The sequence below is a fragment of the Lepidochelys kempii genome, chromosome 8, assembly GCF_965140285.1.
Source record: "Lepidochelys kempii isolate rLepKem1 chromosome 8, rLepKem1.hap1, whole genome shotgun sequence".
NCBI classification, from domain to species: Eukaryota; Metazoa; Chordata; order Testudines; family Cheloniidae; genus Lepidochelys; species Lepidochelys kempii.
In genome coordinates, this window is record NC_136387.1 from 38,369,424 (window position 1) to 38,388,833 (window position 19,410).

At 42.3% G+C, this 19,410-nt stretch overlaps 1 protein-coding gene and 1 pseudogene across 7 annotated transcripts in view; both read left to right on the forward strand.

Moving 5' to 3' along the window:
* Positions 1 to 19,410, forward strand: part of LOC144929056 (protocadherin gamma-C5-like) — a 373,601-nt gene that overhangs the window by 137,647 nt on the left and 216,544 nt on the right. The window contains exon 1 of one of the 7 annotated variants that reach the window (XM_073356156.1): positions 1,996 to 2,070. The exons of 4 other annotated variants lie outside the window; for them this stretch is intronic. In XM_073356156.1, coding sequence (XP_073212257.1) covers positions 2,011 to 2,070 — 60 coding nt within the window. In that variant the 5' untranslated portion in view covers positions 1,996 to 2,010. Of the gene's footprint in view, positions 1 to 1,995; positions 2,071 to 4,366; positions 4,456 to 16,737; positions 19,313 to 19,410 lie in introns of those variants that run through there. 2 more of the 7 variants (XM_073356139.2, XM_073356130.1) reach the window with 2 other exon arrangements.
* LOC140916408 (protocadherin gamma-B5 pseudogene) lies at positions 7,640 to 12,612 on the forward strand (annotated as a pseudogene).

A 19,410-nucleotide genomic window follows, 5' to 3' on the forward strand; every position in this document is an offset into this window, starting at 1 on the left:
GAGCAGGGGGTTGGACTAGATGACCTCCTAAGGTCCCTTCCAACCCTGAGATTCTATGAGATGTTTGTATCACCTTTGTACTGTGAGTTATAGATATGTATGGTATATCTGTATTTCAAAACTTGTCCTGCGTTTCTGGGTGACAGATAGAATGGGATCAGCACTAAGCCTGCTTGGTGGCCCATCAAGGGACATCAGCTGTACAATGAACCCATTGAAAGAAGGCAGGGGCTACACCTTATGAGTCAACAAGACATGTAGGGCATGCCTGTGGACAGAGAACTCTAGGGTTTTTCCATACCATGTGCTGTGAAGCTTGTGTTTGGGACAAAGGAAATACTAGCCACGTAGCAAAAGAATATGAAAGGCAGCTACATCTTCTCCATTTTGTCTTCATTCCTGCTTCTTACCTCTGGAATAACTTTTTCTACGAATAAAGTTCTGAACAGAGGACTGAATGACCTATCCAAGCTGTGGATGTATTCCAGAGGAACTTTCAAGCCAGAAAACTCACCAATACTGCTAAGAACCTGATATATGGACTTTGAAGTCTCTGTATGTATCTGAGTGCTTTTTTATCATTTAACAACTCTCTTCTTGTTCTTTGGTTTTTTTTTTTACAATAAACCTTTAGTTTTAGACACTAAAGACTGGCTGGCAGTGTGATATTTTGGGTATGATCCAAAATAATATTGACCTGGTAAGGTGGCTGACCCTTTGGGGTCAGAAGAACATTTTGTATACTGAGCAGATTTTGTAAATAACTTCTCACTGTACTGGACCTTTGTGCTGATTGGGAGCCAGGAAACTGAAATACAATAAAGGGGGCTGTGTGGTTTCTCTTTTTAGTTTCTTGATAACTAGTGTGGGGGATCAGAAGCATAGAATCATATGCTTGAATCATAGAATCAAACCAGCATCGTTTGTGACTGGTTGGTGAATTTAACTTCAGTGTTGCCCACCAGTTTTGGGAGTATCTGCTCTCCCTTTTGCAGCTTGCCCTGCCCTTGGCATTTTCAGTGAGGGCTTTCCCAGGCACACCAGGTCACAAGCACAACCCTATTTCTTGAAATAATGAATGCAAAACCCATCTTCTCTCTCCAGAATATACAAACTTCACAAGATCTAAGAATAAGTATTTTATTCTCCAAGTGATACCAGAATTAAAACATAAACATAATCCCCATGTCTTCCATCAGGGCTCTGGCTCTTGGGAGGAAAATGCAATAATAATAAAAATACAATTACACTTTATTTTGAAGCAAACGACTTTGATAAAGGATAAAGAAAGTGCTACTGTAAACTATAGAGATATCCGTGGGTGTTTGGACAAACCTTTTAAAATATAATTAAGGCTAGAACAGACTGGATTGAGAATAATTTTTAAACATTTATATTAAATGTATTAGAATACCTTTCCTCTTGTCTAGATCTCTATCGGTGACTTCATTAGTTTTAGGAACAGGAGTACTTGTGGCACCTTAGAGACTAACAAATTTATTAGAGCATAAGCTTTTGTGGGCTACAGCCCACTTCATCAGATGCATAGAATGGAACATATAGTAAGAATATATATATATATATATATATATATATATATATATATATATATATATATATATATATATATATATATACACACACACACACACATACAGATAAATAGGAACTTGCCATACAAACTGTGAGAGGCTAATTAGTTGAGTTTTGTGTGCTGCAGTTCTCCGGCTGAGCTCAGAGTGTCGCTGTTGGCCAATGTGGTGTGGAGCTACAGCCAGAGATCCATTACAGCTGGCTGCAGCCTGATTTCTCAATCACACAGTGCAGATCGCAGAGAAAACAACCAGAGAGACGCGCACACAGCCTCGCTGCTCAGAGAAAGCCTCCCTCTGGACTCTGGTGTTCAATTAGCCTGAGAAATTGAATTCATTTTCTTTTCATTACCTGGGATATTTACCAAATATCTGGATTTATAAGCACTTTTTGTACAGAATAAAGAAGAGAGCGTACATGAAAATGCGTGGTATGGAAACTAGGCAGAGACCGAGCGGCAGGGCAGTCACACGGCAGGTACTGTTGTTTCCCTTCTTATTCTCGTTGTTCTACCGGGTGGTCTCGGAACAGATCCGTTATTCGATTCTGGAGGAAATGGCCAAAGGTTCCCTTGTGGGGAATCTCGCCAACGATTTGGGATTGAGTATCCGAGAGCTTCCGCAGCGAAAGCTCCGTGTCAGTTCCGAAAAGCAATACTTCAGTGTGAATGGGGAAAATGGCAACCTGTATGTGAATGGCAGGATAGACCGGGAGGAGATATGCGGGGAAACACCCCTTTGTGTCCTGACACTCGAAACGGTAGTAGAAAATCCTTTGAATGTTTTCCATGTGACTGTAGCAATCCAGGACATTAATGATAACGCCCCGAGGTTCAAGACAAACAACATTGATTTAGCAATTATTGAATCCGCACTGCCTGGTGTGCGATTTCCACTAGAATCTGCGCAAGATCCAGACGTTGGAGTCAACTCATTGAAGAGTTACCAACTCAGCAAGAACCCGCATTTTATCCTGTCAGTAAACGAGAGTCCAGATGAAAATAAATATGCTGAGTTAATTTTGGAAAAATCTTTGGATCGGGAAAAGCAAAACTCCCATCACTTGATCCTGACGGCTGTGGATGGGGGAGATCCAGTCAGAACTGGGACGGTTCAGATTAGGATTAATGTCACTGACGCCAATGACAGTCGCCCCGAATTTACTAAAGAGATCTACAAAGTAAGCCTGAGAGAAAATCTACCAAATGGCTCCTTAGTGGTTCAGGTGAAAGCCACGGATCAGGATGAAGGGTTAAATGCCCAAATCACATACATTTTTAGCAACATTAAAGAAAATGCTCTTAAATTATTTCATTTAGATCCTGCGAGTGGAAGAATTACAAATACAGGGATTCTGGATTTTGAGAAAACAAATACATACACAATACGTATAGAAGCCAGAGATGGGGGAGGACAATCTGCTCACTGCAAAGTTCAAATAGAAATTCTTGATGAGAACGACAATGCGCCGGAAGTGACGTTCACATCTGTATCCAGTCCCATTCCAGAAGACTCAGTACCAGGCACAGTGACGGCTCTGATCAAAGCCTATGACCGAGATGCCGGTGAAAATGGAGACGTCACTTGTCATCTTCAACACAATTTGCCTTTCAAACTAGTGTCGTCCTCTAATAATTATTACAAAATTCTCACAGATAGCACCCTGGACAGGGAAAGGACTCCAGAGTACAATATCACAATCATAGCCACAGACAACGGTTCTCCCCTCCTCTCCACCCAGAAAACCATCCTGTTGCAGATCTCGGATGTCAATGACAACGCCCCTGCCTTTGAGAAACCTTCCTATACCGCCTATATGCCAGAGAACAATCCCTCGGGGGCCTCTATTTTCAGAGTAAAAGCCTCAGACCGGGATCTGGACCGGAACGCCCGAGTCACTTACTCCATCCTGAGCAGCAACCTAGAGAAGCTGCCTCTCTCCTCCTACATCTCCATTAACTCCCAGACCGGAGTGATCTATGCGCAGCGCTCCTTCGACTATGAGCAATTCCGGGAGTTTGAGATGCAAGTGAAGGCCCAAGACGGCGGGTCCCCGCCACTCAGCAGCAATGTCACCGTCAGGGTGTTTATTGTGGATCAGAATGATAACGCCCCTCGCATCCTGCACCCTTCCCTCGGAGCCGATGGCTCCGCCTTGTTCGAGATGGTGCCTCGCTCGGCAGAGGCAGGTTATCTGGTGACTAAGGTGGTGGCGGTGGATGCTGACTCAGGACACAATGCCTGGCTCTTCTACCATCTGCTCCAGGCCACGGACCCGTCGCTCTTCAGCATTGGGCTGCAGAGCGGGGAGATCCGGACAGCCCGCGCCTTTGCGGACAGAGATGCTGTGAAGCACAGGCTGGTCACCCTGGTGAAGGACAACGGGCAGCCGTCTCTGTCCGCCACAGTAACTCTCAACCTGGTGTTTGCTGAGAACTTCCAAGAGGCTCTTCCAGAAATGAGCGACCAATCGGATGACTCGGCCTCTCAGTCTGATTTACAGTTTTACTTGGTGTTGGCTTTAGCCTTGATCTCATTTTTGTTCCTCCTGACAGTTGCACTGGCCATTGTGATGAAATGTGGAAGGTCGATGAATTTTCCAGTTTTGCAATGTTTTGGTTCTGATCATTTTTCCAAGTCAGGTCCCGGATTGCCGCGGAGCTACTGCGATGGGACTTTACCATACAGCTATAATCTGTGTTTAACCGCAGACTCTGACAAAACGGCGTTTAGTCTCCTAAAATCAAATGGTCAGAATTTAATAGAAGAGAACATTCTTTGCAGGGACAACTCTGGAATGCTACCTATGAGCAGTAAATCTGCTCCTGGAGATCCAAAATCTGTAGCCGAAGCACTTGGAAAGGTGAGTCTTTGTACAGATTCGCTCCTACATCAGGGCTTTTAAAATTCCATTTCTTTTAATTCGAAATGAAAGTTTTAATAGTTAAAAATATTGTTATTTGGATTAGTTATTTCTAGTATCAACTTTTATCGCTTTACAATAGGGGGTTTAATACAGAGATTTTTTTGTCAGTGGAGTGTCTGAATTTTCTTCAGTGTGTCAAAGTAAAATGAATCAGCGTTTTTTTTTTTTTAATTATGAGATACATTGTGAAACATAATTTTCTTTAGGAGTAGCTTCCTTGTAGCATTTGAAAATGAGCATATATTGTCAGTTTGTGTGTATACAGATAAAATGTACAGGCACACGTATTATATAGGCATACTTAAATTTATAATAATCTAGGTATAAAACAAAATTATACATTTATATATATGAAAACAGCTAAAACACTCAAATACACGCTTGCATCCACAATGCATATACTGCCCTGAGAGTTTTCTCTGTTCCTAGTCTGTTCTATTCTATGTAGATGTTTATACCTCGCTTATCACCATAATGTCTGAGTTCCTCCCAGTAGTGCATTCACAGAATCATAGAATCATAGAATATCAGGGTTGGAAGGGACCTCAGGAGGTCATCTAGTCCAACCCCCTGCTCAAAGCAGGACCAATCCCCAATTAAATCATCCCAGCCAGGGCTTTGTCAACCCATTCAACAATGTGAGTACACATCTGCCATCTAGATTAGAGAAGTCAAGGTCAAAGAAGCGTGCCTTGCATTTGGAACAGAAAGTGGTGACGTTTGTGATGGTCCTTAGTTCCTGAGAGAGTTCATGCCACAGTCTCTGCTCCCAGAGAGAGTTCTTTCCCAAAACAAATGGTTTTAATCTTATTGTTCAGAATTCCATTTTCCCAGAGCATAGTGGTTGACCACGGTCTTTGTCCCAAAGCATTACAGTCTTTTCGGTGTTCTGGGCCCAAGGAAGTGAGCACTTGAACAATAAGGATCATCACGTTGAGCAACATTTTAAATTTTTTTGGAAGCCAGTGTAAACAGTAGAGGACAGGCAACCTATGTTGTTGAGGAGATGAGCTGCTGCATTTTGTACTAGTTGGAATTTTCAAAGTGCTGAAGGTTTCATGACTAAATATATTGCATTGCTGTAATCCAGTCAAGAGGTGATACAGGCATGAATAACTGAGGCCAGGTCCTCATTACCAGGATGGGATGGAGTCTCATAGCCAAGTGGAGGGGAAAGAAATCATTAATCACAGCTGTTGTTGTTTGTAAGACCTCAGCATCAGCAAGAAATCCAATAGTACACCTAGACTACAGATTGAATTTACCAAGTGTAGATGTGAAATTTCAGGTAAAGGAGACTTCACTGTGACTGCAAACTCTTCAAAATACTTTCCGCTCCCACCAGCATCACCTCTGTTTTGCTCAGTTCCAACTTCAGCGAGCTATTCATCCAGGAGCTGATTTCATCTAAGCACTGGGCCATCTTGGTGGTAATGGTATTGTTTTATGTAGTGAAGGATAGGTGAGCCAGGACCACCTGGGCCACAATATAGATTTTAATAAGGCTGCATGAGTTTAAAATAATGTCAGAAATTGGCCCTTTTTTATAAGTAGACAAATTTGCACAGTTATAGTTAATATGTAACTTAACTTTTTGATATCTTATGTACTGAAGGTGATTGATGTGTCATGAGATTAAACTGGTAGTGGCTCTGTATGTGTGTGAGTGCGTGCGTGCATGTGCATGTGCGCACCTCTGTGTGCGGGAGGTAACGAAATTTACTTGAAATTTTTAAAAAATATAAAATAGATTGATTTGCATATGTTGAATTATTTTGTAGAAAGTATATTTGGAGGGATTTGTCCATGGTCCTGTGAGATGCTTTTCATTTTCAACACCTAATAATTGTCCAAGAAATCTTTTATCATTGATAAGTAGTAAGAATTCTAGGAGAGAACCTCATGTGGTTTTTACACATTCGTTTTTCCAAAAAAAAGGACATTCTTAATTATGTTAAGCATTTTCTATTCTCTGTAAGAAGACTTCATTTTAGAAAGAAAGAAAGAAAGAAAGAAAGAAAGAAAGAAAGAAAGATTTCCCTCATCCTGTGAAACCTTACTGAAAGAGACATTTTATAGTGTAAATGACCCAGAAAATTAGCCAGTTAGCCTGACATAAATCCAAGAGAAAACAGTCGTAGTACCTGATACAGGACTTTATCAATAACATTTATAGTCCAGTTGCTAGTATCAATCAATATGTTTTCATGGAAAACAACTGTTATTAAATGGCCTTGACATCTTTTTTTATAAGATTACAAGTTTGAATCACCAATGAATAAGTGTGATTATTTTGGAATCTCACAGGGATCAGATCTCAATCTGGTGCTATTCCATATTTTTGTCATTGATGTGGAAAAAAATACAAAATACGCGCTGATAAAAATTTGCAGATGACAGAGAGATTGATGGAAAGGTAAATAATTGTAAGTGCGGGTCATTGATACCAAGAAATCTGGATCGCTGTATAATCTGAACCCAATCAAACGCCATGTGTTTTAATAAGACAAATGCAATGTCATACCTTTACAGACAAACATTATCGACCATACTTTTGTTTTGGGGGAGTATGGGACTATAATCTTGGAAGCAGTGAACCTGAAAAAAGATTTAAGGGTTGTTATATCAGCAGCAGCAGCAGCAGCATCCCTGAGTATTATATCATGAGAATTTAAAAACAAAACCCAAAACAAAACAAAACACAACAATTAGCCTTCACAACGTACAAAATCTTTAAGCATAAAAAGGGGGAAACTACTGTCTAAAATTTATCCCCGTGAGTCACCAATAAATCCTGACCATGAACGGATTCAATAGGTTTATGCATGTCGTAGCCATATTAGTGCAAGGATATTAGAGGGAAAAGGTGTGTGAGGTAATAAGAACCAACTTGAAGAAGCTGGTCCAATAGAAGATATTACCTCACCCACCTTGTCACCCTAGGTTTGGTTGAAACCTCCCCAGAATTCCTGCATTTTCGGTTCTCAAATGCTCTTGTTCTTCGACTTTCCTTAAAATTCTCACAGCGCCTAAGGGTAGAATTGGAGGAGAGAGGCTCCATACAGTGATTTTAAATGGTCCATTCAACAAGCTCAGAGCTGAAAGGGGGACGTGAAATGGGATGGTGATTGGAGAGGCAAGTAGGGACAAGGGTGGAGTGGTCTGTTTGTTTATTTAATGGTAGAGAGTAAAATATGCTTTTTTGAGGGGAAAGAGCCAGAGGAGAAGGAAGGGGTAAAGAAAAGAGGGAGGGAGAGGATGAGAGTGGACACAAGGGTGATTAGGAGATGGGGTCACTGGGACATATGGAGGGGTTACTGTGGAACTCTTTGCCAGAGGATTGTGTGAAGACCAAGACTATAACAGGGTTCAAAAAAGAACTAGATATATTCATAGGTCCATCAATGGCTATAAGCCGGGATGGTGTCTCTAGCCTGTTTGCCAGAAGCTGGGAATGATAGACAGGGAATGACAGGTTTCAGAGTAGCAGTTTGTTAGTCTCTAAGGTGCCACAAGTACTCCTGTTCTTTTTGACAGGGAATGGATCACTTGATCATACCTGTTATGTGCATTCCCTCTGGGTCACCTGGCATTGGCTACTGTCGGAAGAGAGGATACTGGGCTAGATGGACCTTTGGTCTGACACAATATGGCCGTTCTTATGTTCTTATGTTAGAGGAGGCGAAAAGATGAGAAACTTTTGTGTATTTGACAGGGGAAGAGAGTCAAGGCGGTGCAGGAGCTGCTGCTGGAGATCCATAGGAGCCCCCTGCAGTGCGATTGCTCGGTAACACAGCGCAGCTCCTAGAGGAAACAAAGCAGGGGAAAGCTCTCACACACTTGCTGGGAAAAGAAATCCTTTCCTGGACTTGTGGTGTGTTACTAGGCAGAGAAGTTCATTTTGTTTACATGGAAGTGACTAGTCTGGAAAACCTTTCAATGTAACAGGAATTTAAAACAAAGAATTTATTCAGACCAGACAGGCAAGGAGAGCATATCGGAGAGTGACTGAGATGGAAACCAGGCACAGAGAGCCGAGCCGGGCAGTCACGCGGCAGGTACTGTTGTTTCCCTTCTGATTCTCTTTGTTCTGCCGGGCAGTCTCGGAGCAGATTCATTTTTCTATTCCAGAGGAAATGGCCAAAGGTTCCCTTGTGGGGAATCTCGCCAACGATTTGGGGTTGGATGTCAGAAAATTGCAGCAGCGAAAGCTCTGTGTCAGTTAGGAAAAGCCATACTTCAGTGTGAATGGGGAAAATGGCAACCTGCAAAAAAACACCCTTTTTTGTCCTGACGTTCGGTTGAAAATCCTTTAAATATTTATCATGTGAACATCGAAATCCGGCACATTAATGATAACGCCCCGCGGTTCAAAAGAAACAGCGTTCATTTAATCGATACTATCAGGCGCGGGATTCCCAGTAGAATCTGCACAAGATCCAGATGCTAGAATCAACTTGCTGCAGAGTTACCAGCTCAGTAAAACCCCGCATTTTATCCTTTTTGTGAAGGAGACCCCAGATGGCATTAAGCATGAGGAAAGAATTTTAGAAAAACCTTTGGATAGGGAGCAACAAAGTTCTCATCACTTGATCCTGGCGGCTGTGGACAGGAGAGATCCATTTAGAACGGGGACAGTTACGATTCACTTTAAAATTTCTGACGCCAGTGACAATCCTCCAATATTCACTGAAGAGACATACAAGGTCAGCCTGAGAGAAAATCTACCAAAAGGCTCTTTCCTTCTTCAGGTGAAAGCCATGGATAAGGATGAAGGATTGAATGCGAAGATCACCTACACCTTCAGCGACATTCAAGACACAGGGCGCCAATTATTCAGCGTAGACCCAGAGAAAGGAGACACTACAAGTAAGGACCCCTGGTCAATATCACAATCACAGCCCCAGACAAAGGCTCTCCCCCCCTCTCCACCCAGAAAACCATCCTGTTGCAGATTTCGGGTATCAATGACAACGCTCCTGTCTTTCAGAAACCTTCCTACAGCGTCTATGCGCCAGAGAACAATCCCCCGGGGGCAGGGCTGGATTACCCAGTAGGCAGACTAAGCATGTGTTTAGTTTAGGCAGACTAAGCATGTGCTTGAGGTTTTTTTTGGAAAAAAATTGATATTTCAAAAAAAGCATCTAAGTAGTCATCATGGGAAAAACCAGAACTTTGTTAGACTTCCTTACACTCCACTACACACTCTTACCCCATTTGTCTGTTCTCTTTTTGTTACTTATCCCCACCTAAACCGGGGGGGGGGGGGGGGCATCCTACTAATGTAGATTGAAATAATGCCAAGAAATCAGATCCAGTCATGTGTTGCAATAAATTTATGTTTTATTATTGATATATTCTGAGTTAAATTCTTGTTGGAGCTTGTGGCTCAGTTTGACCCATTTTTAGCAGGCCATATCTCAAAATGAGATATGGCATAAAATGCTGGCAAAGGTAACCCATCATACTTATCCAAGATAATATGTGATGAACTCATTGGTCTAATGAGTGACAAAGTTTGTTCAGCTATTGTGGATGAAATTAGTACTTCTGAGTACTTCAGTTTATCTGTTGACTCTACACCTGATCTTTCCCATATTGATCAATTGAGTATTGTACTAAGATATGTGTCTCCCACAGCTGGAAAACCTGTTGAACAATTTATAACATTCCTCAATTTGAAAAGCCACACTGGTGAAGAAATGGCAAATCAAGTACTGCATTATCTGTGCCAAGTTTGCAAAATATATTTCTCAAAGTGCAGAGGTCAATCTTATGACAATGCTGCCAACATGTCAAGGCATTATCAAGGAATGCAGAAGAAGCTTTTAAAACAGAACAAATATGCCATATTCATACCATGTGTTGAAATCTCTTTCTAATACTCGCTGGGAGGCACGTGCAGTGGCAACAAGTGCAATTCTGGAGTCCTATTCAAAGACTGTGGATGAAATAGAAAGTATAGCTGAAGACCAATCACAAAAGGGAGAAACTATATGAGAGGCAGAAAACATTGCAAACAAGATGCAAGAACTAGAGTTTGTATTCATGTTGACCATGTGGAATGAAATTTTACAACACGTTTACCACACAAGTCAAGCTCTCCAAGAAAAATAATTGGATTTGAAAACATGTGCAGACCTCTGTCAGTCATTAGCAAACCACTTACACACTTTGAGGAATGATTTTGAAAGATTTGAAGACTTATCAAAAGATATCTTGCCTGATATTAACTACAAAGAAGACCAGTCCCGCAAGAGAATCAGGAAAAAAGAAGCAAATGATAGCGGTCCAATAGAAACAGCATTGAATCCTAGAGACAAATTTTGCATATCTACTTACTACGCTATACTTGATACACTTGAAGCTCATATGAAGAGGAGAGGTGAACTGTACAAAGAAGTATCAAACAGATTTTCTTTTCTAAATGATATGGACTTATCTGATGAACAATATTCACAAGGTTCCCAAAAGCTAGTTAACTCATACCCTGTTGACTTAAACATGAATCTCTGTGGAGAAGTATGGCAGTTCCACTGTTATATGCACGCAAAGTTTAATGAAACAGGAAAAATGAAATTCAGTCACATTGATCTTCATGACACAATATTGAAAGATGGAATACAATGTGTATTTCCAAATGTAGAGATCACACTACATATTTTTCTAACATTGATGATTACTAACTGCTCTGCAGAACGCTCTTTTTCTCAGCTGAAAAGAATAAAAAACCCTCAGAGAACAACAATGTGTCAGGACAGACCTGATTCACTTTCCCTATTGTGTATGGAAGTGGACATGCTTCGTGGAGTCACCTTCAATGAACTTATCCAGAATTTTGTAATCAGAAAATCTAGAAAGAAGCTATTTTAATTTCAGCATACATGTAAGTTTTGTGTCATTTTGAAAAATAAAATTTTATTTTATGATATAGTACAGTTTTTATTTTGAATTACATATGGGGGGGCACCATAATCTTTTCAGTGCTTATGGCCTCTAAAGGTCTTAATCCGGCCCTGCTTGGGGGCCTCTATTTTCAGTGTAAAAGCCTCAGACCGGGATCTGGACCTGAACGCCCGAGTCACTTACTCCATCCTGTGCTGAAGCATCAAGGAGGTGCCTCTCTCCTCCTACATCTCCATTAACTCCCAGACCAGAGCGATCTATGCGCAGCGCTCCTTCGACTATGAGTAATTCCGGGAGTTTGAGATGCAAGTGAAGGCCCAAGACGGCATGTCCCCGCCTCTCAGCAGCAATGTCACCGTCAGGGTGTTTATTGTGGATCAGAATGATAACGCCCCTCGCATCCTGTACCCTTCCCTTGGAGCCGATGGCTCCACCTTATTCGAGATGGTCCCTCGCTCCTCCGAGGCAGGTTATCTGGTGACTAAGGTGGTGGCAGTGGATGCTGACTCAGGACACAATGCCTGGCTCTCCTACCACGTGCTCTAGGCCACTGACCCGTCGCTCTTCAGCATGGGGCTGCAGAGCGGGGAGATCCGGACAGCCCGCGCCTTTGCAAACAGAGACGCTGTGAAACACAGGCTGGTCACCCTGGTGAAGGACAACGGGCAGCCACCTCTGTCTGCCACAGTGACTCTCAACCTGGTGTTTGCCGAGAACGTCCAAGAGGCTCTTCCAGAAATGAGCGACCAATCGGGTGACTCGGCACCTCAGTCTGATTTACAGTTTTACTTGGTGTTGGCTTTAGCCTTGATCTCATTTTTGTTCCTCCTGACAGTTGCACTGGCCATTGTGATGAAATGTGGAAGGTCGATGAATCTTCCAGTTTTGCAATGTTTTGGTTCTGATCATTTTTTCAAGTCGGGTCCCGGATTGCCCAGGAGCTACTGCGATGGGACTTTATCATATAGCTATAATCAATGTTTAGCCGCAGACTCTGGCATAATGACGTTTAGTCTCCTAAAATCAAATGGTCAGAATTTCATAGAAGAGGATATTCTTTGCAGAGACAACTCTGAAATGCTGCCTATGAGCAGTACATCTGTGCCTGGAGACCCAAAGTCCAAGGCCGACACACTCCATGAGGTGAGAGTCTGTCATGATGCGCTAGTGTGTCTGCCTGTGTTTTGAAACAGTTTTAATTCTAGTCAAAATTAGATCTCTTGGACCTTTTTAGTAATACACTATTTACTATACGTGTTGCTTGACTAATTAGTTTATGAATACATATATTGAATATGAATATATTTTCCATAATGAAGCTTACTTTCCATAAAGAACCTTTTAACCTTTTTTTTTAAAGTTATTTCATGTTGTGGTGCTAAGTTCATTGGTAAGACAAGTTGAAAAGCTGGTAAGTGTGGAATATGTCATGATGCACTAATCCCAAAAGAGATATAGAATATCACTAAGTAGTTTCAAAGTATTATAATAATTGTCATGTTAAGACATTACTTTATTTCCACATTATCATAGCTTTCTCTCCCTTTGACTTGGAATGGGTATTAATACAAATGTAACCATAAAGATATTTTTAATGTGCCTCATCCATAGCATGGGAGAATAAAGTGGCACAGAAATAAAAATAGTTACATAAATAGAAAATTTCCTGATAATATGATTAAATTATTCCCTAATCATTAACAATGATTCTAGGGTAACAGTTTAATTTCTCGGCAGATACACAGTTTGCTCTCCCTCTCATTCCTGTCTTTCTTTTGCCTTTTTTCCTTCTGTTCAGTCTCTGAGGACTGAAGCATTAATATCTAAAACAAAGCAACTAGGGACAAATGCTTGATCTTCTCAAAGGAATAAGATACAAAGTTTGCATATAGATGTAAGAGATGTAAACAAAACCTATGAGATATTCTTTCATAATTGTGACAAAGTTCCTGCTCTACCTTGGTGGGTCTTGCACTTATTGGAGGATTTGCTCGCCTTGGAGCTTCACGGCAGCCCTCAGCTTGGCCGTTTTTCTGAATTCACAGTCCAAGTCGACTCCTCCTGTGTCTGACCAGGAGTTGGGGAGGATCTGGGGGGAACCCGGGCCCGCCCTCTACACCGGGTTCCAACCCAGGGCCCTGTGGAATGCAGCTGTCTAGAGTGCTTCCTGGAACAGCTGTGCGACACCTACAACTCCGTGGGCTACTTTCCAATGGCCTCCTCCCAACACCTTCTTTATCCTCACTATAGGACCTTCCTCCTGATAATGCTTGTACACCACAGTCCTCCAACAGTCCGCGTTCTCACTCTGAGCTCCGAGTGCCTCTTGCTCCCAGCTCCTCACACGCACACCTCAAACTGAAGTGAGCTCCTTTTTAAAACCCAGGTGCCCTGATTAGCCTGCCTTAATAAATTCTAGCAGCTTCTTCATTGGCTGCAGGTGTTCTAATCAACCTGTCTTAATTGTCTCCAGAAGGTTCCTGATTGTTCTGGAACCTTCCCTGTTATCTTACCCAGGGAAAAGGGACCTTCTTAGCCTGGGGTTAATATATCTGCCTTCTATTACTCTCCGATAGCCATCTGGCCCGACCCTGTCACATAATCCTTTCAGAGACATTTTCTCTATCTCCTTTTCCATGCAATAACATGATTTCACAGGTATTTCATTTTCACACATCAATAAAAATTATTTGATTTATAAGTAAATTGAAATGCTAATTTACAGTAACTAAATATCCCCACCTGTATAAATAAGGTACTTTTGGTCTTGACTCAGGTGGGAGCACCAGTACCCCATGATCTGCATTGGATGTCTTTTGATTTCTAAATGAAGTTGAAGGTGCTCACAATCAACTATAAATTCTACTACTTGAGACCCTTTCTCCCCCTATGTGCATGTGATATACTGGCCTAACTGGACTAGATGGAAACACCAGAACTGGAGTGTAACCATGCCTCAGTGGGTCACAACTGCAGATGTCAAATTCAGGATGAATTGCTGAGAAATAGGGCAAACACAACCCCAAACTGGTGGTTATTCTTTTATAAGATATACCAAACCAACCACAAAAGTACACTCCTGTTTTACCACACTGGCTAACAAGAAAACATAAAGGCAGTTTCCTCAGGCATTTTACTATTTCTATCACCACCAAAAACACTGGATTCAGAGATGAGTGGTTCTTAAAACCAGTCTCATCAAATAATAGGTTCTTCTGATCCCAAAGGACCAGCCACACACCCAGGTCAATACATAACATAGATCTTACCCAAAAATCATGCTGGTGCCAATCCTTTAATATCTATAATCTAAAGGTTTATAGAAAGAAAGAAAGAAAGAAAGAAAGAAAGAAAGAAAGAAAGAAAGAAAGAAAGAAAGAAAGAAAGAAAGAAAGAAAGAAAGTTAAAATTGGTTAAAGGAATCAATTACATACAGTAAAGGCAAAGTTCTTGATTCAGGTTTGTAGCAGCTATGGAATAAACTGCTGATTTATGTAAAGGCTCTGGAATATATCCACAGCTTGGATTCAGAGCTTCAGTTTGTAGCAAAGTTCCTTCAGAAGTAAGAAGCAGGATTGAAGACCAAATGGAGGGCCTTTTATAGTGTTTGCTATGTGGAGGGCATCCCATTGTTCTTACTGTGGAAAATTACAGCAACAAGATGGAGTTTGGAGTCACATGGGCAAGTCACATGTTTATGCTCAATTTCCCTCAGGTATTCCAGGAAGCCATTACCTACACTCCAGACAGCAAGTTTACCTGACAGTCCACTCAGTCTAGATGGGCGTCTCCCATGGTCCATTGTCAACCAAGTGTTTCTTGATGAGCCACTTAATTTGAATAGTCCCTCCAAGATGTGTTGGGTGTTACTTTGTGGGCATTACCCCAAGAGCAAACATTTGAAATCCAAATATAGATTTATAACTTTAAATACAAAAATGCCTCATGCATAGAGATAGCATAATTATAACCAGAAAATCATAACCTTTTCATAGACACCTCACTAGACAACCTTTGTACAATATTTTCTGCAAATGTATAACAGTGGTTGCAACAATAGTCTATATGATCATATTTTTTGTTTTGTGTCAGATGGGATCACCAGTGCCCCATGATTTGCATTGGCTGTCTTTTGATTTCTAGATGAAGTTTAAGGTGCTCAAAATTAACTATAAATTCCTGTATTACTTGAGACCAGTCTACGTGAGAGATCCTTTCTCCCCCTATGTGCGTGTGGTATACTGGCCTAATTGGAATAGGCGGAAACACCAGAACTGGAGCCACAACGGGATAAATTAGAGAAGGGGGAAAGCTGATGGCAGGGTATTTTACTGTAAGTGTCCTTAACTTTGGAAACTAGTATCAATCTCCAACTCTGATGATCTTTAGGGCATGCTGCAAAAAACATCTGTTTTCAGGAGCTCTTAGGAAAGAACCTTGTTGTTGTTGATGAATGTGGAGCGTTATAGATATTTTAATTTCCCGAGTGTAGGAGACTTCCTCTTGGGATTAGGAGAGAGGCTGCTGGATTTGCTTTTATTTATACTGAACTTTACATGAGCAAAATTATTTAGTGCAACGCATAGACATTTTTGTTCTCGTGAAAAAATAAAATACAAATAAAAAGTAAACAAATGCATTCTGAAAAGAAGGTCGGAGAAAATACTTATGGAAAGAGAATGAAAGAATGTACGCTAAGCATTGGTATGTGCAGTAATGTCTAAGAAAACAACAAAAATAGGAATGATTCGTCCTATTCGAGTATGATTTATATTCAAGGTCGATTTGTTGCAGTATGAAACATAGTTGTGAATTATCCCCAATTTGAAGGGGAGAGAGATAACGGAATTGATTTGTTCGTGTGACAGTAATTTTATAAAATTACTGCATCAAGATGAGGAGTATCGCTAACAGTAAGTACGCCATCACAGCAAGATTTGTAGATTTATTATGTAGTTTTAAGACTTGATAAAGCATATGATGCCGGGGGGAAAAAACATATTGAAAGTCAATTTAAAAAGTAAAGGAGTACTTGTGGCATCCGATGAAGTGAGCTGTAGCTCACTAAAGCTTATGCTCAAATAAATAAATTTGTTAGTCTCTAAGGTGCCACAAGTCCTCCTGTTCTTTTTGTGAATACAGACTAACATGGCTGCTACTCTGAAATTTAAAAAGTATTAATGGGAGCTGTTGCAGTTATTGGTTGAGACTCTGGGTGCTGCTGTTCACCAGCGAGGCAGAGAAATGCAATCAGAGATTCAGGCAGCCCCGCCCTCTGGTTCACAGCACAGAGCACAAAGAGTTCAAACGGTCTGGAGCGCAGCCTTCATACAAACGGTTGCATGGATGATCTCCGCAGTAGAATTATTATATGAACTAGTAGCTCAGGAAAGAAAACAATAAAAATTACACTAAACTACAGCGTCCCGAGATTAGGATTCGGCACCTCTACTTCAAAGATCTGGAAATGGCGGATAAAGCAAGGCTCCGTGACTGCAAAAGACTAGCCCTGTTCTGCTTTACACTGGTTACCGCTTGGGAGACAGTTTCTGGGAAAATTCGCTATTCGATTCCTGAAGAAATGCACAAAGGCTCTTTCGTGGGGAATATCTTAAAGGATCTGGGACTGGATTTAAAGGAACTCTCAGACCGGGGAGTCCGCATTGTTTCCACAGGTAGGACTCAGTATTTTGCTCTGAATCTTAAGAGCGGTCATTTAATCACCACAGAAAGAACGGACAGAGAGCAAATCTGTGGCCAGCTAGAGACGTGTCTGTTACATCTTGAGGTTCTTGTTGAGGATAAAGTGAAGCTTTTCATAGTTGACGTTGAAATCACAGATATTAATGACAATGCGCCCCGCTTCCAGGAAGATGAATTGGAATTTAGAATCAGTGAGTTAGCCGCTGTGGCAACCCGATATTCTCTTGAGGAGGCGCAGGATCCAGATGTCGGAATTAATTCTGTGCAGGGCTATTATCTCAGCAGTAACAAACACTTCTCTCTGGATGTGCAAACGGGAGCTGATGGAGACAAATATGCCGAACTGGTGCTGGAAAAATCTCTAGACCGGGAAGAACAAGATGTTCACGATCTAACTCTCATAGCCACTGACGGGGGAGATCCAGTTAGGTCCGGAACTGCACAGATCCGCGTTATTGTCCTTGACGCAAATGACAATGCACCAGTTTTCAGTCAGCCTGTCTATAAAGTGAGTGTTTTGGAAAATGTGCCCGTCGGGTCTCTGCTGCTGACAGTAAACGCCACAGATCCGGACGAAGCGATACATTCGGAGGTCACATATTCACTCCGGAAGATGAAAGACAAAGCGTCCCAGATATTCCAGGTGGATTCTAAAACGGGGGAAATATCAACTGTGGGAAACCTGGATTATGAGGAAGCTGCATCATATGAAATGGAGGTTCAAGCAAAGGACGTTGGAGACCTCTCGGCCAGGTCTAAAGTCCTGATTAGGGTGATTGATGTTAATGATAATGCTCCCAAAATAACAATCGCTTCTCTCTTCAGCTCAGTCAGCGAAGACAACCCTCCAGGGACTCTGATTGCTCTATTAAACATCAGAGATAAAGATTCTGGAGAGAATGGAGAGGTCACATGCTCAATACCCGGCAACCTGCCATTCCGGTTACAGAAATCATTTGACAATTATTACAGCTTGGTGACTGACAGACCCCTGGACCGTGAGCGGGTCTCGGATTACAATGTGACGATCAAAGCCACAGACCGAGGGGCTCCAAATTTGGCTTCCAAAACAACAATTTTAGTGCAACTTTCAGACATAAACGACAACGCTCCCATCTTCAACCAGACATCCTACACTTTGTACATCACGGAGAACAATCCCAGAGGAGCTTCCTTTGGTTCCCTGAAAGCGAATGATCCTGACTCGGGGGAGAACGCCAGAGTCACTTACTCCATTCCTGGAACTCAGATCCAGGAAGCTCCGCTCCCCTCCTCCATCTCCATTAACTCCGAGACTGGGGCTCTCTACGCTCTGCGCTCCTTCGATTACGAACAGTTCCGGGAGATTCGGTTCCAAGTGCAGGCTCAGGATGGGGGTTCCCCACCTCTCAGCAGTAATGTCTCCGTCACTCTCTTTATACTGGATCAGAATGACAACAGCCCGCACATCTTACACCCCTCCTTTCCCACCGATGGCTCCACGGGAGTGGAGTTGGCCCCTCGCTCCTCCGAGCCGGGTTACCTGGTCACTAAGGTGGTGGCGGTGGATGCAGACTCCGGGCAGAACGCCTGGCTCTCCTACCAGCTGCTGAGGGCTACAGAGCCGGGGCTCTTCTCTGTGGGACTCCACAGCGGCGAGATCAGGACAGCGCGCTCCTTTGTAGACAAAGATGCGCTCAAGCAAAGTCTGGTGGTTTTGGTGAAGGACAACGGGCAGCCCCCTCTCTCTGCCACGGCCACTGTCACGGTGGTGGTGGCTGACAGCATCCCCGAAATTCTCTCCGATTTAAGCAGCTTCTCAGCTCCTGCAGACCCCCAGTCCAGCCTCACCTTGTATTTGGTGATCGCTGTGGCTTCCGTTTCCTGCTTGTTCTTTACCTTTATCTTAGTGTTACTGGCCCTGAGACTCCGCAGGTGGCGAAACTCGCAGCTGTTTGACTCCTCGAATGTGACTTTCAGTGGAGTTCCCGTCTCGCAGTTTGTGGGGATCGATGGAGTCAGAGCTTTTCTTCACTCCTACTCACATGAGGTTTCTCTAACCACGGACTCCAGAAAAAGTCAATTTACCCTACCAAAATTAAACTGTTCAAGTACCCCAACGTGTCCTTCAATTGATAAAGAAAAGGAATCCGTCCTCATGTCGGAGAATTTGAGTGTGAGCAATGGGGTCCAGCCACTCCTTCAGGTGAGTCTGCCTCTTTTGGTAGTGTGATTTGGACTTTGTATGCCCTGTATTGCTTTTCCATCTAGAGAAGAAGGTGAGAGTGTTTTTCCTTGGCTAAT